The 24,013-nt window shown below is 43.1% G+C and overlaps 1 protein-coding gene and 1 pseudogene across 2 annotated transcripts in view; one reads left to right on the top strand and one right to left on the bottom strand.

The window, feature by feature from the left end:
* Positions 1–14,075: 14,075 nt before the first annotated feature.
* LOC117311234 (cytochrome b-c1 complex subunit 10 pseudogene) lies at positions 14,076–14,900 on the bottom strand (annotated as a pseudogene).
* A 7,118-nt stretch (positions 14,901–22,018) lies between these two features.
* Positions 22,019–24,013, top strand: part of SLCO3A1 (solute carrier organic anion transporter family member 3A1) — a 318,155-nt gene continuing 316,160 nt past the window's right edge. Inside the window, exon 1 of one of the 2 annotated variants that reach the window (XM_019945795.3) lies at positions 22,019–22,757. In XM_019945795.3, coding sequence (XP_019801354.2) covers positions 22,578–22,757 — 180 coding nt within the window. In that variant the 5' untranslated portion in view covers positions 22,019–22,577. The remainder of the gene's footprint in view (positions 22,758–24,013) is intronic. The other variant, XM_019945794.3, reaches the window with a different exon arrangement.

Here is a 24,013-nt window from a genome sequence, read left to right as displayed (position 1 = left end):
ATTTAAATTTGGAAATAACCTTATCAACCTTTGTTCTTATAACTGTATCTAGTCCTACCTTTAAGGTGGCTAATTTTTTGTGAAAATTAAGTTTTGAATAGATTTCTAGAAGCTTGTATAGCCCATAAGAGAATCTCAAGGTAATGCATTTTGATATTTTCCCAATGAGCAGCTTACTTTTCTGGTGGGAAAAGAGGGAAACAGGGAACAATATTATTTGTTTGAATGTCAAAATAATTTTTAGAAGACTATTTAATGACATAGAAAGAAACTCACTCTACACTACAAATAAGAAATAGTATGTATATTACGATGCTTTTATATTAAATATATAGAGAGAAAGATTTATGTTTACATATAGAAAAGACCAGGATAGGCGTGAAATATTAATATTTAGCCCCACCTCTTCCCTCCACCCATCCATTCCTTCCTTTCAATGTCTCTTCAGTGCCTACCATGTGTCAGGCACTGACTTAGGTTCCAAGTGTCCAAAGATAAGAGTCAGTTCTGCCCTCAGGTGCCTCAATGTCCAATGAGAAACTCAGTGAAGTAAACAATTGGAAAAAAACAGATGCATAAAAGGCAGTAGAGGGCTTCCCTGGTGGTGCAGTAGTTGAGAGTCCACCTGCCGATGCAGGGGACGCGGGTTTGTGCCCCGGTCCGGGAGGATCCCACATGCCGCGGAGCGGCTGGGCCCGTGGGCCATGGCCACTGAGCCTGCGCATCCGGAGCCTGTGCTCCGCAACGGGAGAGGCCCCAACGGTGAGAGGCCGGCGTACGGCAAAAAACAAACAAACAAACAAAGGCAGTAGAGCATAGTGGTTCTGAGAACTCACCCTTGTGATCAACATGGATTTGAGTCCAAACCACAGTTTTACACTTACTATGTGTACTGAAGCAAATTTTCTCACTTCTCTAAGTTCCAATGTCCACATGTGCAAATGGGGACAAAAATACCTACCTCACAGGACAGTTGTAAGGAATAAACAGAAAGCCTATGAGTGTGAAGGGTTCAGCATAGACCCAGCTGTAGTCAGCACTCAATAAGTGTCCAGCATTGGCTTTTATCATAGATGGCAGAGCAGGAGCTCAGAGGAAGCTTACAGGCTCCTGAAGATCAAAATCCCTGAACTCATAGTCAAATGACTAACCCTGAACGAGTAATGATAAATCAGTAACCTAGTGTTGGTGTGTTTTGCAAACCCAATCATTGGGCAAAAGCTGCCATTGTTACCTTACAAAAATGTCCATAATCTACAACATCATGCAGCTCCTGTTTGAAGAGGACACTTTTATTTCGAAGCTTTTAGCTTCACCCATGTCTGTGGCATCTTCCGAAAGACCCTGAGGTAGCCCCCTACCACATGTCAAATGTAAACCCAGCTCAAAAGCCACCACCAGAGACCCTTGCTTCCAGAGGTAGCGTGGTGAGAGAGTGAAAGCCCAGCCCTTGGAGTCAGGCAGCCCTGAATCAGAGCCTGGAAACATTGAGCAAGTGAACTGTGCCAGCCCCTCTGTTTGGCATGAGAGTGAAAATAACTACCTCATGGGTTTGTCATGGAAATGAAATGAAGGCCACTAACCCAGTAACCACCACTTGGTACATGCTCTGCAAATGGTGGTTTTCTTTGTCTGTCAATAAAGATGATGTATTGACCGTACACACACAGACTTGTATGACTCTGCCACTCGGTGCCAACATGCCCTCATTCTCTCGTCATGTAGAGCAAACAAACCTTTCAGATGCTTTTAAAATTGAAGCGCAGCTGAACTAACTAACTATGTTTTGAGGGGAAGGTGCACACCTCCCACTCATTTTAGGCATCATTGGACAATACTGACAAGAGCAGACATGAAATTAGTCAAATCGATTGGGTTTCATTTCACTACTATTACCCAACAGTCTGAATGAAAAAGTCTGTCCTGATTTCCAGGTCCAATGTTCTTTCCACTGCATTAAAAACTGCTTCAACACACATAAGTAAATGGAAATAGAATTAGATTTTTTTTTTAAAGCCAAGACTTCAGTGGGTGAAGCTCAAGAAGATCTTGTTTCACTCATTCATTTTATTCCTCTTTATCGGATGCCCACTCTATACCAGCACTACTGGGAAAAGGAGCTAAAGGTGGGAGCAAACAGATGCCAATATGATCTATGAACCTCAGACACTAAGCAAATATCCATGCGATCAAATCATACCATATCTCATTTTCTTTCTTTCTTTCCCTCTTTCTTCCTTCCTTCCTTCCTTTCTTTATTTCTTTATTTCTTTCCTTCATTTTAGAGTAAGGGCTAGATGTGGCCCATGGACCATAGTTTGTTAACCCCTGTTCTTTTATTTGTTTATTTATTTATTTTTAAGTTTTGGCCACACTGCATGGCTTGTGGGATCTTAGCTCTCCCAATCAGGGATCAAACCCGTGCCCCCTGCAGTGGAAGCATGGAGCCCTAACCACTAGATTGCCAGGGAATTTCCATCGCATTTAAGATGCGACTATTTTCTTTTAACCATATCAGCATATCCAATATAAACTCTCACTGTACCATTAATGTGTCTTACCATCGAGATGACCTGGAAGGGAGCCAAGTTCCTCAAGAGAGTATTTCCATTTGTTTCTTTCACCCAGAGCTACTCCCAACATGAAACCTCTTTTTTTTTTTTGCGGTACGCAAGCCTCTCACTGTTGTGGCCTCTCCCGTTGCGGAGCACAGGCTCTGGACACGCAGGCTCAGCGGCCATGGCTCACGGGCCTAGCTGCTCCGCGGCATGTGGGATCCTCCCGGACCGGGGCACGAACCCGTGTCCCCTGCATCGGCAGGTGGACTCTCAACCACTGCGCCACCAGGGAAACCCCACATGAAACCTCTTTTAAACTACATTCTCTGCTTGAGCTTTCTGGACCAACTCGCAGTTGGACTTCAGACCAGAGACCTGCGTGATGATCACCTCCTGGTTCAAATTGCCAGGAGAGAGTTTTCTTCCTTTTCCCACCAGGGCTAGGGTTGAGTTTCCTTGCTGTCCCTTTCTGTTGTTGTTTCTGATGTGCCCTTATACTGGTGGGCCAGCTTTGCGTGTGGAGTCCCATGCTAAATTCTCTACCTTGAGTTCTTTTTTTTCCGACTTCCTCAGAGGTACATACAATAATTGTGCATTTTACCATCAATGGCTTCTTTGGCTCTATAAAATACAGGGGTTATAGACTGTGATAAGAATTTTGAAATAGCAGTCAAAAGTGGCACAAGGAAGCATAAGAGAGTGACCTAATTTATAGTGAAGGCCCTATGAATAAGGGATATGTAAACTGTATGAGTTTGCTAGGGCTGCAATAACAAATAGCACAGATTGGGTGGCTTAAAACGCAGAAATTTATTTTCTCACAGTTCTGGAATCTGGAAATCCAAGATGAGGTGTCAGCAAGGTTGATTTCTTCTGAAGTCATTTTTCCTTGTCTTGTAGATGGTCGTCTTCTCCATGTGTCTTCACATTGTCTTCCCTTTGTGTGCATCTGTGTCCTAATCCCCTATTCTTGTAAGGGCATCAGTGCTATTGAATTACAGCCTACCCCAACGACCTCATTTAAACTAATTACCTCTTTAAAGAACCTGTCTCCAAATACAGTCAGATTCTGAAGTCCTGTGGGCTAGGATTTCCACATGTGAATTTTGGGGGCACATAATTCAGCCCATAACAAAAACTGAGGCCTGGAAGATGGGACAAATGACCCAGGAGCGGAGCATTCCAGACAGGGGACCAGCCTGTGCAAAGTCCTCTTAGATAGGGATGCCAGAGTTAGTTTTAAATTCCTTGAATGTGGTATCTCCAAAGTGTTTATATCCAAAGGAAAAGAATGTCATTTCAATGAATCAGTTTCTCTTGAAATCTGAAATAGAAATACGATGGATGCTGGATTATAATTACGTTAAAAATCATATCTGTGAAAGTAGGGTTATGCTCTCTGATTATAATTATCACCCACGATTTCCTCAATCTGAAGTTGATTTTGTGCCCCGTTGCTGTGTTAAATGTCCTGTGAATTGACATGTGAATCTCTAACAAGATAAATTAGTGCCATTACATATGCCTTTTGGATGGAGAGGTATTAAAACCATTCCTTCTTACTGCCTTTTTAGAATAGGCTCATCTCCAGGGGCCGAGCATTCCGGATAGGGGGAACATCCTGTGACATCGGGGAATAAAGGATGATTTGTAACAGGATCATGGAAAGATGGTTTCCATCTGGCATACGGAGGGTGCCCTTCCTCTCAGCGCATATTCTTTACTTTGGTGCAAAAGCCCATACTCATCCCAACACTCCTCCAAAGGTGCTTCCTGGGACTTCATGAAAGTGATGGTCAAAAGCACAATTCCTATTTTTTCACATGTGTGACTCTACAGCAAACAGGACCTGAGGATATCTCTGCTTTTACTGGGCTATCTCAAAACTGGATTTGCAATTCCAGTTTGTTGTAAGATTAGACAAAAAGAGCCTACTTTATCTTCAGAGTTCTGCTATAAGAGCTTCTTGATAGAAGCCAATGATTTACTACATTGGAGAAGTGCCTAGTTACAGTATAGCTCATCAGATGAAAGGCATGATTCTTTTTTCAAGCGAGTGCTCTGCCCTTAAGTGACCAAAACACTCACATGAATTCCTAGGAGGGTGTTCAGCATTTTCCCTCATCTCTATCTGGGTTGTGTGACAAGCAGATATAAATGTCAGCTTACATTTGCTAGGCTAGAAGGTAGAGCTCATGGAAGTTCCTTTGCAGGCAGGTCTTTCCCTGGGAGCAGGGGCACATTCTATTCAAGGAGTTGAGAGAGTTGTGGTGAGCTGCTTCTTTGTCACTCGTCTGTCATTCTCAAATAGAAATAGGAGAGGTGGTCCCCAGGAATGAGAGTTGAGATGGCAGTCCCCCCACCTGCAGCCAAATCCTATGTTGAGTGGAAGAGGTGGGGAACTTCTCACCAGCTGTGACCCTAATTTTATCTCATCTGGACCCTAGGTTGATCATTCTAGTCCCAGAGAAGAAATCTCCCCACCCGCTCTTCCCCACTTCGTGCTACTGTGATTGTTTCATTCAGAGAAGAGCTTCGGCTCTGATAAAGAGCAGTGATGAGAGATCAATGGATCATTTATTCAAACAATAATTGTGTACTTTTTTTCATTTTATTATTTATGCAAATTAAAGTTCGTTGGTAACAGGAACCCTTGCAACTGTAAAATAAAGCTACATAGGTGTAAGAGGTCATGTAAACGGTTAATGAGTTTATTTCCAAAGTTAGCAAAACTTTCATTGTAAATCAGTCTGTATTCAGGAAATAAAAATTATTAGTGTATAAACACAAATTCCATGGTGACCTTCAGGATGTCACCCTACTTCTTTACCTAGCAGTTTGAGTTCTCATATTTGCAGTGTTTCACAAACTGTACTATGTGCAGTTTTCATGAGTAAACCATCAGAGAATAAATTCTATCTTTAAATTAAAAAAAAAAATCCTACTAGATGCTCAGTGCTGTTCTACATACTAGCATATTCTGTTCCCCAAACCTCTTGTTGAAGCTGTTTGTTGTGTTCGGTATCTGAATCTTCCTTTTTCACTTCTCTTCCACCCTTCTAATCTTCCTTTTTATTTTAAGGTTTATATTATTGATTATTAGATCAAATAATTGCATTTGGTTTGATAAAAACAAAAAGGAAGCTTCAAAGTAGTTAAATCCTGACTTCAACTGTTAATTTCAGGCTTAGTGAAACAAAGCAACTGTATTACCACAAAGATCAAAAATAAGGCAGGGCTTCCCTGGTGGCGCAGTTGTTGGGAGTCTGCCTGCCGGTGCAGGGGACACGGGTTCGTGCCCCAGTCTGGGAAGATCCCACATGCCGAGGAGCGGCTGGACCTGTGGGCCATGGCCGCTGGGCCTGCGCGTCTGGAGCCTGTGCTCCGCCACGGGAGAGGCCACAACAGTGAGAGACCCGCGTACCGAAAAAAAATAAATAAATAAGGCAAATATTCAGCTGTTGCCGCTCTGAAGCACTCAAAGAGCCAACTAGCTGACACCATTTATTGACTTTATGTTCCAAAACAGTTGATTAAGCTTAAATCTGTCCCTTTCACCTGAAAAACTGTAGGTTTATGTGGAGAAATAAACCGTTTATTTCAAAACTAAACTTTGAAGTTTGAAAATAAAAGGTAAAGAGTTGTGGCCTGGTACACAGGGGCTCTTCTAACCTGGAGGGATCATCTGAATTTCAAAGGGAAATGCTAACAGGTGAGTACTCACTCCTTCCTGCACGGGCTGGGCTCCTGGAACCCAGCACTACAGACAACGCAGAACCTGCCACTAATATACTCGCCAGATAACTGATGGACTTCCCTGTGGACAAGCTTAAGGCACAGGACCCTTGAAGGAAAATCATCCGATATTGCCCACCTATGATCCTGAGTCAAAGGCAGAAGTAATTCTTTCCTTTTTCCTCTGCCCTCCTCTGGCTGCCTGGAAGTGGCACAAACTCTGGGAAAGGGGCTTAGAAGGTGGAGCCGCAGGAGGTGTCGAGCAGTTGTTCTCAAGCTTTGCTGCATTGCTACACGTTAGAACCACAAAGGAGTTTATTAAACTTCTGACACCCAGGCCATGCTGGGGGCATGGTGTGTGTGTGTGTGTGTGTGTGTGTGTGTGTGTGTGTGTGTGTGTGTGTGTGTGTGTGTGTGTGAGAGAGAGAGAGAGAAGAAGGTGTTAGCATTTGTTGAAGATCCCCAGGTGTCTCTAATGCACAGCAAGTCTGAGACCAGAGGTAGAAGTGGTGTTTCTCAATTAGGCAGAGCCTGAGTGTCTGCATTTCTAGCAAGCTCCCAGGTGGTGCCCATGCTGCTGGCCCCCAGAATACACTTTCAATAACAAGGTGTAGGGTTCCTCCCCATTCCACCCCCCAGTGCTATCCTGGCAAAATAAAAGGAGCCAAGAGAAAAGAAAAGTGAGCCTGAGGCAGAAATTCTTGGTAGTTAGCTTAATAAGGCGGGGAAAAAGTGGAGGTGGGTAGGTGAGGTTATCTGGAGGAGCTCATCTCATTGCCACAGCCTGGAACAAAGGATAAGAAAATCTGTGCGTGACCCAGGAGGACAGAATTGCTTGCTATTTTGAGGTAGGACACCCGCTCCCCCATGACAGCCCTTCCCTCCCCCCACAGCCCAATACCACACACGTGGGGAGAATTGGTTTGCCCTGTGCCTCTATCCAGAATGTCCAAATTCCTATGCCTCCCTGTAATTACACAGCCCAAGGAGGAAGGGAACGGATTAGACCCCCTCCTCAGCATATAAAAACGCTCAAGGTTCTTGCATTTTAAGCCAACCCCCAAGCCAACACCTCTTTGGACTCTGGGTTCCCTTGGAGCAAAACCTCTCTCCTTTTTGCACACAGACAGCTTCAGAAAAAGAACAAATTGTATGTACCTACTGTCCACATTTCTCTTCTTTTCCACCCTGTCAGTATTTGAAATACTGCAATTTTGCTCATAGTAAAATTTTTTGCATTAATTTTGAGTGTTTTAAAATACTGCCTTAAAATATTATTAACCTTGATTACTTAGTGTTTTGGCGCCCCCCCCGCCCTTATATTTTGCTCCCAGGGCAAACGCCTCACTTGCCTTACCCTAGTCCCAATCCTATTTTATTTACTCCTCAACCCGTTATGATCTGGCCTCTGCTCCCTGAACTGCAATAGAAACTAACGCTGAAAGGTTCATTAAAAAATCCTTGACATGTCATTTTTTTAGAGAACATTTTCACTCCCTGTTTCAGTTGACATTTTTTTGAGCATTTCAAACAAAATAGTATTATTACCAAAAATGTTACTATACTTATACCTAAACCTATTCCTAGAATGCATCTTGTTTCATTCCCTATTTTGTTTTATTTTATTTAATTATAGTTGATTTACAATATTAGTTTCATGGTTACAACATAGTGATTCCCTATCTTTGTAGATCATACTCTATTTAAAGTTATTACAAAGTATTGGCTATATTCACTGTGCCGCACAATATATCCTTGTAGCTTATTTATTTTAGACATAGTAGTTTGTATGTACAAACTATCTTAATCCTAACTCCTATCTTGCCCCTCCCCTCATCTCGCTCCCCACTGGTAACCACTTGTTTCTTCTCTATATTTCTTTATTATTTTAATAGCACTTCTATACTTCCTAAAATTATAACAGTTCTTAATTAAAAACCTTCCTAAGGTTATAGTATTGTTACCCAAACCGAAGAGAAAATGAATATCAGTTCAGACAGCCAAGGTTACAGGATCCAGTTAACCAACTGACTCTGGTTATGGCATAAACCCAGGTTTTTTTGCGAAGGCTATTCAAACCGAAGCCATGGACATCAGGCTGAAACTTTCATTTTGAGAGAATCTCTTTTTACTTCAATTAAGAAAAAAATTAGATTCATACTTTTCTTGCAGATTTTAGTTTTTAGTAGCCTGGAATTTTCCCATTAAATGTTGAAATCTTTCTTGGCCAGCATGACATAGCTCATTGTCCTGTCATTGTGATAACCTAGTCTCTTGGCATTATTTAAAATGTATGGGTGCCGTACTAGTGTCTCATTATAATTCATGGAGCCATCTAGAGGTTTCATCTCCCAGGAAAGGTAGAATTAAGGCTATGTGATGAGCGCTCCTTTTTAAGACACTTGGCCTTTTCGAGTTATCTTGGAACACAATTTGAAGCTCCGTTCTGCATAGTTACTGTGTGTGAGCACTGGTGCCAATAAGTCCCTCCTCCTGTTGTTTCTGTATATTTTCCCAAGGTGATTTGGTAACTCACAGTTCCCTATATTTCTCTTTCTTACATAGATAGACATTAATTTCATGTCTCTGTGCTAAAAGCAAACAGAGTTAATAGAAGGAATAAAATACCAACTTATGTTAACCTTTCATTAAAATTAATAAAAAATTAAACAGGTCCCTTTATAGTCAAACTTCTATGCTCATCCTAATTTCCTTTCGTATATTTTATATGAACTTTTTTCTTAATATCATTATGAAATTATGGCCTTGCACAAATTCATCATATTTCAAATAATCACAATTATTATACCCTTTTTGATGCTCAAATTTCAATTTGGCCACTGGGAGACCTCTAAGCTAGCTCTTTTGTCTTTTCAGCACTGTCCCTTGCATCTCTGCTTTCTGGTAACATATGGTATTCCAGGTTCATTCTACTGTTTGTGTGTGTGTGTGTGTGTGTGTGTGCGTGCACGCGCACACCAGGAGTGCTAGTTTCATCCAGTGAAGTATTAGCAATCCAAATCTGGGCATTTAGGAGTTCATGTGAGAATAGGCAGTGAACAAACTGATACCGCTGTTGAGACACTTCTAGCAGGAAAAATGTTGCTTTTTAACATCCTGAGTTCACATTGATTTTTTTTCTAATATTATTAACATAATTAAGTCACTGTATTTTACTCACATCATGAGGTTTTATCGACAACCTTTAAGACTTTCCAATGTATTGCTGCAACAAATGACCTCATCTTGAACCTTGCTTTTTTCATAGTTCCAGCCATGGTATTGGCTTTTGTGCTTGTCTTTGTGTCACACTGACATTCGAGGACTCTGAACATTTGTTCTTTGTACCTCATGGCCCTTATCACACTGATTTCCAATCTCATCCCAGATGACTTTTCAGCTGCTGGGAAATGTACCTAGGTGTTTCTTGCCCCTGAGGAGTAATTGTTCTGGATGGTGGCATGTTGATTTTCTGCTATTCGAAGAAAGGCTTGGCTTCACTTGTCTCGAAGACTTTTCTCTGTTTGAAATTCAGTTTTGGAGGACACCACATTTCCCTTTGTCCATAATTCCTCTGCCACCAGTTCTGTATCTGTCCTTGCAATTTTCAGCCATTGACTTCCAACACATTTTAGTACAGGAAGAAACATTTGGTCTCCCGATAGTCTCCTTAATGACAACATTGAAAGGACAGAAGCACCTTTTTCTCTGTCTCAATCTGGTTAATATATTTACTTCTAGAAATTCAGGTTTTATTACATTTTTCACAAGGAGGTCCTCCTTGACTGGCGAACCCAGATTTGCTGATCCCTTTGTTCAAGTGATGTGGAACTCTACAAGAGTTTGCTCTGGCTACATCCATGGGTTGGGTGGGGAGTGAGGGCCACACCACCTTGTGGGCTGTGCCAAAGACACCATCTCCCCTTTACACTTAGTAAGGGGGCTCTGGACAAGGGAATGAGAGAACACTTGCTTAGAGAGATAAGAGCTAGAAAGTAGAGAACATAAAGGGACTTATATGTGATCTCTTATTCAAAATAACCTTAGCAGGATGGAATCTGGTTTTGGCAGCAAACTAAGTTTCATTTTACGCCTTTGAGCTGGAACAGAGTGCATAAGAAATGTCAATTTGCTGGAGGTTTCCCATTAAAAGAGGCAATTTGGGTCCAGAAATAATACTGTATACATTTAAAAAATATCAGTGAATAAAGCAGAAACTAACACACCATTGTAAAGCAATTATACTCCAATAAAGATGTTAAAAATAAATAAAATAATATCAGTGAAAAAAAATTTTAAATTGTAATCCTAATGCATCTTTATTTTTTTAAATGGTAACTAAGAATGTATATGAATGTAAAATCTGCCATTTATGAGCCAGGCTCCATGCTAGGCACTTGACATTGATAACTCCTCCAGTATTCCTAACAACATGCTGGGACAGGAACTATGGTTATAGTACTTTGTTATATTGTCTTAAAGATGGGTAAATGGAGGCTTAGAAAGGTTAAGTAAATTACCCTTGGTCATAAACTAGTAGGTGGTAAGTTGTGATTCAAATTCAGGTAGTCTAACTCTGACTCCAGAACATGGTCCTGAATATGTGTATTATGTGTATCATATGTGTGTTTGTGTGTGTGTATAACAAAAATTGGGTCATATCCCACCTATAATTTGGAATCCTTTTTCTCACTTATTAACTTATTGAGAGCATTTCCCTCTTCTTATAATGTTTTATAAAGGATCATTTTTAAATGGCTGAATACTGTCTTTTCTTGAAATTGTAAAGTTATTTTGCCAGTCACCTATTAATGAACATATAAATAAAGCATTGTACTTCTATTTTTGTGTCTCTATTTTCTTAGGATACATTCATTGGAAGGGGATTACTGAGCCAATGGAAGGAGCCAGTTTGAGTACCCAGGTAAATATCACCAAATCACTATCCACAGAGTTTGTACAAATTCTTACTTCCGCCAGCAATTTTTTAGGGAAAACTTCTATCAAACTTTTACCACCACAGAAATTTTTCTTTAAAAAATGTTTTGCCATTTTAGTGGGTGAATAAAATATATATCTTATTTTAATTAGTATCTATTTGATTAGTTATGAGTGTGAATATTTTATTTTATTATTTTATTTTTTTGCTTTACGCGGGCCTCTCACTGTTGTGGCCTCTCCCGTTGCGGAGCACAGGCTCCGGACGCGCAGGCTCAGCGGCCATGGCTCACGGGCCCAGCCGCTCTGCGGCATATGGGATCTTCCCGGACCGGGGCATGAACCCGTCCCCTGCATCGGCGGGCGGACTCTCAACCACTGTGCCACCAGGGAAGCCCTTGAGTGTGAATATTTAAAAATATTTATTAGATTTTGTATTGCTTTAAAATTTCTGTGTGGATCCTCTGCCCACATTTCTTTTGGGGTATTAGAGTTTTACTTATTGATTTGTAACAGTGCTTCATGTTTTAATGATATTATCCTTCTGCCCTGTTGCTAAATTACTTTTCCCAAGTTGTGATTTTATTGTTGTGAATGATGTTCCTTGATTTAGAGGAGTTCTAATTGTGTAATAGTAAAGTCGATTTAGCTTTTCCTTTGTAATTACTTCTATTGCTTTTATGCTTCAAATGTCTTTCCCTCTCCAGAAATCTGATAATTATTGACTTATATTTTTGTCTATGTATGGTTCTTTAATCCCTCTGTTTTGTTTTGTTTTGTTTTTTGCGGTACGCGGGCCTCTCACTGTTGTGGCCTCTCCCATTGCGGAGCACAGGCTCCGGACGCACAGGGTCAGCGGCCATGGCTCACGGGCCCAGCCGCTCCGCAGCATGTGGGATCTTCCCGGACCGGGGCATGAACCCGCGTCCCCTGCATCGGCAGGCGGACTCTCAACCACTGAGCCACCAGGGAAGCCCAATCCATCTGTTTTAATTGTTGTTTTTGTTTTGGGCTGCTGCATGGTGAGGCTATAATTTGAATTAATCAATTTTCTCAACTATTTGATGCATAAACTCTCCCATTTTTGTTGTGCTTATTTATTAAGCTGGAATATATACCAGAGTCTATCTCAAGGCCAAGTGTTCTATTCTATCAATCTATCTGTCGGTTCTTGAACTAGTACCATACTGCTTTGTTTGATGTTGCTTGCAATATGTTTTAATTCCTTGTAAGACATGCCTCCTTAATCTAATTGCTCAGTTTTCCTATTTTAATATGTTCTTTTTTTTTTACTTGTTATTCCTCTGAATGAACTTCAGAATCATTTATGTCATTAAGAAAGATAACATTGCCTATTTTTTGGTTTTCATCATGTCACTGAATATTTAACATGTCATTGCAAAATCATAATAGTATTTATTGTTCTTTTGTTGTACCATCTTTGTCAGTTTTATATTAGTGCTACACTGACTTCATAAAATGAATCTATATATTTTCAGCTTTTGTTTTTATATTGGAAATATTATATAATATGAAATTATCTGTCTTTGTGAAAGTCTGAAAGTTATCACTAGTGAAATTTTCAGACAATGAGACATCTTTAGCAGTCTGAGAGTCAGGTACAATTTTCCATACAAATAATCATTTAGTTCAGTTTATCAAATTTATTAACATAGTATTTTAAAATAATATTTCCATATTTATTAAAATTTTCCTTTTCCTTTTCACTTTTAAATCTTGTTTTTTCTCTTTACTTTTCATGTGTTCTTGTGTTAAAATAAAAAGCAGTTCTTGAATTTGTGTATCAACTTTACTATTTCTATTTTAAAAAAATTTGTTCAATTTTCTATTCTTATCCTTAGAAAATCTTTTCTTCTGTTTTCCTTGGTTTTGTCTTAAATACATTTTAATTATTTACAGTACACATCCTTTGAAATATATCTACTTTGTCTTATTTCTATAAAAGGCTCACATGAAATAATTGTATTCTGTCCATTTCTTCTTATATATCTTTGCTTTATATATCTGCATAAAATATATATTCCTTTGATATCATCATTGAAGACTGCATATTTTTATGCACTCATTGACTCATTTGATATTTTTTGGCCTTGTATCCATTCTTGTATGGATTTTATAATAATACCTTTATTTTTACTTCATTTCTATTTTTCTAGTAAATCTTTATTCATTCTTTTATTTTTAATCTATTTGTGTCCTTTCTTTTGGATATATTTCTTATGATTAGGCCACAGTTGGATTTTTTCTTAACCCAATCCTGAAGTCTTAGTATTCTAATACATGAGGTTAAATCATCTAAATTTATTGTTATAACTGTCCATCTACTCATCCTGGATAATCATATAAACAGTGGGATATCTGGGGGTTTTGCTCAGGCAGGGTTCAGAGGACCCGAGTTTGAACACTGACATGAGAAACAGCCGCAGGCATGAAAACAAACTCACACTTGGTCATAGGCAAGTTCATCTTACAAAGAAAGGAACATTCTAAACGTCAAGTTTGTGCAATCGATCAGAAATCTAGAACAGGAGCCAAATCAAAAAATTTTTAAAAGATCAGACACAACTGAGGAGTGGGCTCAGGAAACAGGGGTAGGAGAGCTTCCCTGAGATGGGGCACCAGGGAGATTCAAGCGTTCTCAATCCTTTACTGTAAGTGATAACGAAGACAAAAAGCACAGCAACACCAATCAACATGTTGGTTTTTTTTTTTTTTTTTAAACTTCGAGGTCCATCCGGAGAGCGTGGGCTGTTCCAGAGGCAGATAGAAAGAGGCAGCACCATCAGATAACAGAGGGGCCTGTGGAGGGGGGGGTCAGTTTAATTAATCATCCTTCTTAAACTTACCCTTGATGTAGGTCACCCAGTCCAGAATCAGCCACCAGTCGGTGGACCACGGCAGCCCCACAGTGCCCACCGCACCCCACGTGCCCACAGTGGAAATCCAGTTTCTGACCAGTTCCTGGGAGTGCAGGGCAAGGAACCTGGTCAGCATCTCAGCACCATCCCAGCTCAGGGTGACCCAGTCCCCACTGGCTCGGGTGCCAACAACTCATTTTTATTTTTGATTTATGCTTAGGCTAAACACTGGACTAATTTCTTTAGACAAAGGTTTCCTATAATCCCCACAACTACCCTGTGAAGTACATGTTATTCAAGTTTTAGGAAAAGAGAGGCTCTGAGCAGGTGAGTAAATTTTCCAGACCAACATTAGTAAATGCTAGAACCACTTTCAAAAACCAGATTTCCCTGACTCAAAAGACCTTGATTTGAACCACTGTGTTATTCTGTTTTCTTCCCAAAGTACAATTTTTCTTGGTTTTTATTTTCCCCATTTTTACAAGTATACATTCTATTATGAATTCTTCTAATTAGGTTTTTCAAAATCACATTTGAATACATAGGTTCTCTAATTATCCAATTCATGAATAATATAATAATTTGATTCCTTCTTCTATAAGATGAGGAATTTAGTACACTTCTAATTCCCTACATACCCATCTTTCCTCCATTCTTTGGCAATATCATTTGGAATTATAAACCTATTTATTATTAGTTTTATTTTTAGTTATTTTAAGAAGTAACAACAACAACAAAAACTTTCCATCTGTACCAATATTCTATTTACAGAATTTTTTAAAACTTAATTCTATACATTTAGCTCAGACTGTCACAATGTTTTTGAACCCACTTTTGCTGTTCTTTAGTTTTTGTCTTTAATTAATATGTTGTTCCATTCGAACCTGTCTTTCCATAAACTTTTCAAGAAAAGTGCATGGGTGGTATCTTTTTTGAGTTCCTGATTAGAATAACTAAGAATGTCTTTTTTCTTTTCTTTGCAAATTAATTAACATTTCAGCTTGAGTCACAAGCATTTTCTCTTAGTACCATTTAGACTTTGCTCCATTTTCATCTGGCATTCAGTCATGTGATACATTCTCAAATCAGCCTGTTTTCATTTGATGTTAAGTGACTTTAATGTTTTGTCTGGATATTTATAGAATTTTTTAAAAAAATCCTTTATGTTCAAACAAATTTGCTAGATTTTTATCAAACTGTGCATCTTTCTTCAGGCAAATTTTGCCTGGAAATTGTACGCTATTTTAAATTGTGCATTCTACCTCTTTTTTCAGCTTGAAAATTTTTCTTCCATTATTTTTCTTCAATATTGCAGCAACATCATTTACTCTGGTTATATCTTCCTTGAGGGGGTCCTTCTTATCCATATATTAAGTCTTTACTTTTGATCTACCAAATCACACATCTTTTCTCTCATCTTTTTTGTAATCTTTGTTTCTTTTCTCTACATTGAGAGAAAACTTCTCTAGCTTGATTCTATATCATTTGTTTGGGTTTTCTGCAATTTTTGATTCTGATCTTCAAAATCAGATTCCAATCCCACAACTTTAGTTTTGGTTTGCGTGAATCCACATCTTATCTGTCCCACTTCCTTTTCAAATTCAGCTAGAATCTGAAGCATCAGGTGGGGAAGCGTTACTTTTTCTTGTGTTTTCGCTCATTTTTTTCTCTTCCCAATACTAGTTACTGACCACTCTGGTCCTGGCTCTTGCAGGGGGCAGCAATATGGACATGAAAGACACTAATCAGTCTAGACAGGGAGAAGTGCAGTGAGTGTCCTCAACAGTGGGAGAAATGCTAGGGCAGAGGCTGGCCTAGGTGGTAAGGGGATGTAGTGGTAGGGAGGCGGTGAGGGAGTTGGGAGGACAGTAGGGTGAGGGTATTTAAAGGTTTCTTGGAGGAGGTGACACTTTAGGTAGATCTTAAGGAACTAGTAGGTGTAAGCCAGCTGAAGAAAGGGGAGGTAAGGGCAGAGGAAAGAGCAGGTGCAAAAATTTCGAGGAGGAGAAACCATGGTGAGTGCAAGGAACCACACTTAGTTAATTATGGCCAGTACAGGGTAAGTGTGAAGGGCTGGGGATAGTGTTAAGGTATTTTATTAGCTTGCTAGGGCTGCCATAACAAAATATCACAGACTGGGTTGCTTAACAACAGAAATTTATTTCCTCCCAATTCTGGAAGCTGGAAGATCTGAGATCAAGGCATCAGCAGGTTTGGCTTCTTCTGAGGCCTCCCTCCTTGACCTGCAGGTGCTGCCCCTCTGTCTGTGTTTTCTGTGTCCTTCTCTTATCTTCTTATAAAGACACTAGCCCTATTGGATTTGGGCCCACCTATATGACTTCACTGTACTTTAATTACCTCTTCAATGGCCCTGTCTCCAAATACAGTCACATTTTGAGGTAATGGGGGTTAGGACTTCAACATACAAATTTTGGGGAGCGGGGCACCAATCAGCCCACAACAGGCAGACAGAGACTGGACAGCCTTCTTGTTCAGTGTGTCACACCCTCAGACCCCCTTACCTGTCATTCCATAGGGGAGGAGAAGGCCTGCAGGAGCTGGAAGGCGGTATACGGGGAGGGCCATAAACTGAGCAGGGGTTCTCCTCCCCTCTCCTCTGTATATGATTTCTCTATTACTCATACTCTAGATTCAGTGGCATGCTGCACCTTGTGGATTTTCTTTCATGGTCTTCGTATATACTCTCCAGGAACCCTTTATACATATGAACAAGTTCCATTCTGAGAGTGCGTTCGTAAGTCCAATCTGTTCGCAAGTCCAACAAAGGTAGCCTAGGTACCCAACTAACACAATCGGCTATATAGTACTGTAATGTAATAGGTTTATAATACTTTTCACACAAATAATACATAAAAAAACAAACAAGCAAACAAAAAGCAAACAAAAAGTAAAGAAAACATTTTAAGTCTTACACTACAGTACCTTGAAAAGTACAGTAGTACAGTACAACAGTTGGCATACAGGGATGGCATCAAGTGAATAGGCAAGAAGAGTTACTGACTGGAGGTGGGAGAGGAGGTGGGAGATGATAGAGCTGAAGGATCGTCAGCAATAGGAGGCGAGGGGCAATTTCACTCACACCTTATGTGATCGGACATGTGAAGGCACATGTGAAGGCACATTTGCATCTTTGAAAGTCCGCAACTTGAAGGTTCATATGTAGGGGACTTACCGTACACTTGATTTAGGGTTCAGTGGCACAATGCACCTTGTGGATTTTCTTTCATTGTCTTCATATATACTCTCCAGGAATTCCTTATCTTTTAGATCAATCAGAGAGTTAATGCATTGCATTGCACCATGCCTGCCAAGGGTACACAGGCCTGGAGCCCACTTCCCCTCAGGAAGGCAGACAGCTATGGCCACTTTCTGCCAGCCTTGGAACCCATGAAACTCTTGACATGATATTAACCTCTAAGTCTCCACCTTCCTTGGCTGGAGATGCTCTGGGGCCCCCCAAACACTTTCAGTGCTGGTTAATTTCATGTGCCCACAGTTGCTGTCAGTACCCATCCTTAAAATACAAAGGTTGGAGTGCATTTTTCAGAGACTGGGAGCAAAGCTGGGATCTTCCCTTTTTCTGAGAGAGAAAAGTAAAAGCATGATGTCAGTGAAAGGGGCTGACGGGGACGAGGCCTGCTGCAAGAAGGGTGTGCACAGTTGCGGCTGGGATGGAGAAGTGGATCCCTGGGGAGAGTGCCTGGAAGGAAGTTTTCTATGAACCTGGACCCCTTCTGGGTCGTTTTCCTGTCCTAATCAGAAGTACCAAGCTTCTTGGCAGGAGGCCTGTTAGACCCTGAGCAGGACAAATACTCCTTAATTTTTAAAGTAAGATACTCTCTCTACCCTTAAGAAGCTAGCAGTCTATTTGGATAAACACATTCTATTTACATAAATAACAATAGACTGTAGCAAATGATGAGCTACCCAAATACACTAATATTGGTACATGTTTGTTTTACTCCTTCTCCTTTATCTCAAAACTCATTTTCCATAAATATAACCCATTTCTAAAAACCAAGTTTTCTCATACCTATTCTTCAATTTTCATTAGGTTGTTTTCTTCTGTTTCTCCACTTGGATTTTGGATTCATCCTTTTTTAAATTGCATCCAAATTGATGTTTACCCTTTTAACTTCTTTGCTGAGTTTTAGGATATATTCAAATTAAGACATATAATTAAAAATATAGAACTAAGATTATAGAAAGCAGCAAATGCAGGCTATATGGTAGGAAGGCATATGGATCAGGCTAATTGGAAAGTGGAGGTGGGCGGGGCGGGGGGAGAAAAACCCTGAGGAAGAGGAAATAAGCTTCAACTCAGCCCAAATATTTGTTTCAAGCCAGAGAAGTTAGCCCAGCCCCAATTCTATCTTTGGTTGAACACAATACATGATTGGTGTATTTTCAGAAAAAGAAAAGAAAAATCCATCCATAGGGTGAGGATCTAAGCATCTATTTTGCACTCCAGTGACAATCAGAAATCATTCTTTGCATTTATTTTTCGACTTTGTATTTGCCTGTGAACAAAACTGAAGCTGGCAAAAGATGGTTCATGTGAATTACTTGGACAACAGTTTCTCCTTGTGTGGAATTACATTGAGGCTGCTTGCTGTGAAATCCTGACACAGCCCAGTAACAGTGGAAGACATTGTCATTTTTTTTTTCCACGTCCATGAAGTTAACACACTTCTCTCCTACAGAAATGAATTGATGGTCCTTTTTAAAGTAAGGGAGATAAAGCTCTCCAAATCTTAAGCACTAAGCATACACATACAGTTTATTAATATTTTAGGATCAAAAGCCAGTTTATCTTCCCATGTCACCCAATCTTCTTTATGCTTCAGATTTCCTGAGTACATTGCAGCATCTCAATGTTTGGAATACTTCTAATAGTCAGCAAAGTAAGGACTCATGGAACCAGAGCCTCAGCTAGCAATATTTTCATCTAACTTAGAAAAGTCACCTAGCCCAGAAAAGTAGTTAAGAGACTAAAATAATCCCAAGGGTTCTACAGTCATTCATACTGACCAGTTCTAAACCCATCATCCACCACTAGAGGGATAGAGGAATGAAAAAGCTTCCAGCCTAGAAATGGTGGCTAAACCAATTCTCCAAGGCAACATTCAAGGTCGCCCAGTTGGTGGGTGGGGTTTAAGCTCGTGTTGGCCTTGCTCATTACATGATCATCAACTGTCCATTACAGAGGCTGGTTGGAGGGGGCACCCCAGATCATGGGAGGCCTAAACTCTTTCTTCATCTCCTTCCTCCTTCTCCTAGGTGCTCCCCCAGTTTGGGGTGGAAAATGCAGGTTTTAATTCCTGACACTAGCTAGCTGTGACCTCCAAAAAGCCACTTGCTGCTCTTTCTTTATGAGTAAAATGGGGTTAATAAGATCTGCTCTCCCTGTTGTGAGAGTTGAGTGAGACACAGGACATCAGAGCACTCTATCAGCAGTCACGTGTTGTACAGATATGAAGACAGTTACTATTTTTCTGCTGCTGCCTCTGTCTGCATAGGAGAGGAGCCAGGCAGAAGCACCTGCTGCTCGTAAACCCAGCTCGTTATTCCTGGAACCCTCATGTACAGGTAAACAAAGGATGAGCAGGAAGGAAGAGAAATGAACCTGTTAAATTCCTTCTTTCTGACTGTCATGAGGCTAATGCCTGGTTGCCTTCAGGCCGACTTTGATTATTCTTAAGGCTTCAGGCACTGAATTATTTTCATGGCTGTGTACCATAAATTATAGGAGGAATCTACAACCCTAATCCAGAATCCTCTCTCTGACAGCAAAAGTGTTTGAGTTCTCTAAAGACAGTTAAATTTTACGTGAAATAAATGGTTGAAGCTGAAAAAAGCTTGTCCCCCTTTTGGTCTGTACCTGAGGCAATGTAGTATAGACAAAGAGAGCTGGAATTGCATCCAAGTCTTGTCCCTTTTGAGCTGTGTGACACCGGGCTAGTCAGTCTACATCTCTGAGTCTCCATTTATAAAATAGGAACAATATGAGTGCCATCCTCCCCGAGAGACAGACCACTGGGTGATAAGCAAGATAATATATAGGGAGTTCAGAACTGGGGCTGTGATAGCAGACACCTTGGTTTCAAAGGCTGGCCCTGCCATTTACTGGATATGTGTGACATTGGTAAGTTTAGTTAACATTTTTGGGCCTGGTTTCTTATTTGTAAAACAGGGCTAATAAGAGTGTCTAGTTTAGAGGATGGTTGTATGGGTTAAGTTGTAAATGTGGGTGAAGCACTTAGAACAAACGGTGCTTGGCCAGAGTCAGCACACAACAAACATTAGCTCTTGTTATAACAAAGTATGTAAATAAAACTCGAAGACTATACCGCACTTTGGAAGCTATTTCAATAGCGACAGGACCACTGTTCAGAAACAAGTAAACAGTCTTAGCTCAGCTTTGTAGCTCACAGTTTTGGAGGCAGGGAAGGGAGCTGCTCAGGAAAAAGTGAGTCTTCTCAGACCCTCCTCAAGGGTCTTCTCAGGAAAAAGTGATGAGGCGCTCTCATGATGCCAGAGTGATGGAGAGGACCAAGGGCGTAAGAGGAAAGATCCCATAGAAAAGTTGGCTATGAGTGAGGGGAGGGTGTAGGGAGTAAGGGAGGGGCTGCAGTAAGGTGATAAACTCTTGGGGAATGGTATAGCCGATAATGACAGGAATTGGGGAAAATGGAAAAAGACCTCTGTGGTGGAAGCCAATTCACATAGGAGACAGCCCAGACAAGGGGAGGGGAGCATCTGAAAGGGACACCAAGCCTAGGTGAGATCATGTGTGGAACCACAGGAGGATGCAGCAGTTTATATTTAGATGATATTGCAAGACAACACCCCCTACCATTACACTATCCGTTCTCGTTCAACTTCTTTGGGAGTAAGCAAAAATTATGAAAGTGTTAATTACTCTTCAATTTCAGATTTAAGCCTGCCTTGGTACACAGGCGCCTGGGAGAGTGGATCATTTTCTTAAACATGACTATTAAGGAAAGCCTTTTCAAATGATTGGTTAAGCCCCCACTGGACCAGGTGGAAGATGCTGAGTGCTTCCTGGTACTTGTCCAGTCCTTTCCAGGCTTCTCTGAGCTTCCGAAAGCTGTCTGCGGACTAGCAGATCCTGTCGGTAGTGCCTTGTGGCACAAACTCCTGGTAATGATTACAAAGAGCGGCTGCCACGGGGCCTGGGCATTCAGGCCAAGGCCAAGGAAGGTGGCCCGGGCCACAAAGCTAGGGGAGAGGTGGGGACCAAGGCAGGCCTGTGGCTAATCTCTTCTTGCTGGCTCCAACTGCGCGGCTACATCAATTTCGAGGATGGCCTCCAGGCAGATGGCGGGCTGCACAAGGCCCTCTGCTGGGGTCGCTGCGACCCTGCAGCCGCCTAGACACCGTGGCTGGGGGCACTTGATACTCTGTACGGCTCCCGACGGGTTAATGGAAGTTTCCTTTTGGTCTGGGGCCTTTTAGGCACACCCAGAGGCCTAGAAGAGCAGGAGCAGAGGCCAGCAGGCTGTAGAAGCCTCGAGCAGCTCTGACCTCTGGCACCTCCCCAAGCCCCAGAGCGCAACATCCGTCCCCAGAAATACCCGGGCGGAGGGGAAGGGAGCGCGCCAACCCTTTCCTGGGTACTCAAGTCTTCTCTCTCTTCCTAGAAACCTCTCCTCCCCTCGGGTCTAGCGCCCCGACGCCGGAGCTCTAGGTCCCCGCCCCACAGGGTCGCCTCCGCACCCCATCTCCGCGGCCGGAGTTCCTCCTGCAATACCACCCAGTGTCCGAGGCGGCGCCCCGAGCCCCGCAGCGCCATCTAGGGGCTGGGTACGGCCTTCCTCCCTCTGGGGCACCCCCTCCCTTACTCCGCAGGGACTCCCCCTCTGCCGCGTCCTTCGGGCAGCGGGACGCTTCCAGCCTCGGCCAAGGGGCAGAGCTTGGCGCCCCAGGCCGGTACCCTCGCACCTGCCCCGGGGCACACGGGCGGCGAGGAGCGGCGCGGCGGGGGCGCGCAGCGGCGATCGAGGCCCGGGCCTCGCGGTAGAAGAAGGGGAGGCGAGGGCAGGCGCGGCCCGCGGGCGACGGGAACTGGGCGAGGGCAGCGGCGGGCAGCCGCCGGCGGCGAGGCGGCGGCGGCGGGCGGCGCGAGGAGCCCCTGTGATTGGCACAGCCCTAGCCGGAGGAGGAGGCGAGGGGAGGGCGGAGGAGGAGGAGAAGGAGGAGGAAGGGGGCGAGCGCGGCGGCAGCGGCGGCGGCGGCGGCGGCGGCTGCGAGGAGCCGTGCCTTCCACCTTTCTAGCCCCGGCAGGACGGGGGTGGCCGCCGCGGGCCCGGGGCGGGGACAGCACGCAGCCTCGCCGCGCGCACCTCCGCCCGGCAGCGGCCCCGACACCCGGGGCAAGCGGGAAAGCGGCGGCGGCGGCGGCGGCGGCGGCGGCGGGGGAAGGATGCAGGGGAAGAAGCCGGGCGGCTCGTCGGGCGGCGGCCGGAGCGGCGAGCTGCAGGGGGACGAGGCGCAGAGAAACAAGAAGAAGAAAAAGAAGGTGTCCTGCTTCTCCAACATCAAGATCTTCCTCGTGTCCGAGTGCGCCCTGATGCTGGCGCAGGGCACGGTGGGCGCCTACCTGGTGAGTCCCCGTGCCAACTCCACCGCGGGGCCCCTTCCCCAGCGCGGCTCCTGGGTGTTCAGCTGACAGGAGGAGGGGGCAGCCCGGGCGCCGGGGGCAGGCGGGCATGACCTCCGCCCGGCGTGGAGGTTGGCTAGTGGTGCAGAGGCGGCCGCCGGGGGAGCTGCCGGCCCGGGCTGCTGAGCGAACCGGGAGCCGGCGGGACCGCTGATGCCCGCAGCTGCTCGCGCGGCCGGCGGGGGCTGGGGGGGGACCCGGGTTGGAGAGGCAGCGGGCAGGTGGGCGTGAAACTATCCCTCTCCCGCCAAAGCACAGCCAGAGGGTAAGTTCAGGAGCGCCCCTGCAGAGGAAAGCATCGCGGTTTTCAGGTGACCGGCACATGGAAAGAAAAGCCCGTTAGCCTCTTGCGTCCTCGACTCTGCATTCCATCCTCCGGGAGAACAAATCCATTATGCATCATTTTCTCCGGTAGCTTTCTCCATCCACCAATTACGGAGGGATTTAACAGTTTAGAGTAAAATGCGCCCAAGTGTGGCCCTGATCCGAGCCGGGGCTGCAGGGCGAATATTCCCACTCCGTATCCGTTAGCCATCTCTCAGCGTCTGGGATAAAGTTACAATACCTGGAGAGCAGCTGTGAGTTTGTGTAGTTTTTGCTACCCACTCTTAGACCTCAATTCCCCACCGTGGTCTCTCGTTCCCAAGGGGGTATTGCATCATTGTGCACAAGGTACATCGATTTCATTTGCTTTCTGAGGGGGGATTTTAATGTTCAAATGGTTAGGGGTGCATAACATACCAGAGGAAACAGCTTGTAATGACTCAGCAGTCAAATACCTACTATACCCGCTGTCTCCTGCCCCGCGCAGGTGGTCCCAACTTGGGTTTAAGAGAATGCACTTCCAGACCCAAGTACGGTCCTGACTAAACAGGATTTTTCAGTGTATAGTGTTAAGACATTACTTGGCTACTGACCTGAAACTGAAATCAAATGTCATAGATTTTGAGTGTTAGTGAGCAAGTTTGATGGAGATAGAATTGGACAAGGTTTTGGCTGTTGGAGAACTACATCCTGAGATAGAACCATGCTCTTTCCGATGGTACCATTAATCCCTTCTTCCTGGCCTTGGGGTGCAGTTAATGAGGGCCAGTCGCTGGGTGCCCTGTACCATTCATAAACAGCCTCCTAAGAATTAGGACTTGCTGTCGGGGAAGTACAACCAGGCTTGGTCTCTTGGTGTGGGATAAAGTCAGTTA

This window comes from Tursiops truncatus, chromosome 2, assembly GCF_011762595.2.
Source record: "Tursiops truncatus isolate mTurTru1 chromosome 2, mTurTru1.mat.Y, whole genome shotgun sequence".
In the NCBI taxonomy this organism is placed as follows: domain Eukaryota; kingdom Metazoa; phylum Chordata; class Mammalia; order Artiodactyla; family Delphinidae; genus Tursiops; species Tursiops truncatus.
Note: the sequence above shows the minus strand (reverse complement) of the source record. Positions and strands in the feature narration are given on the sequence as shown.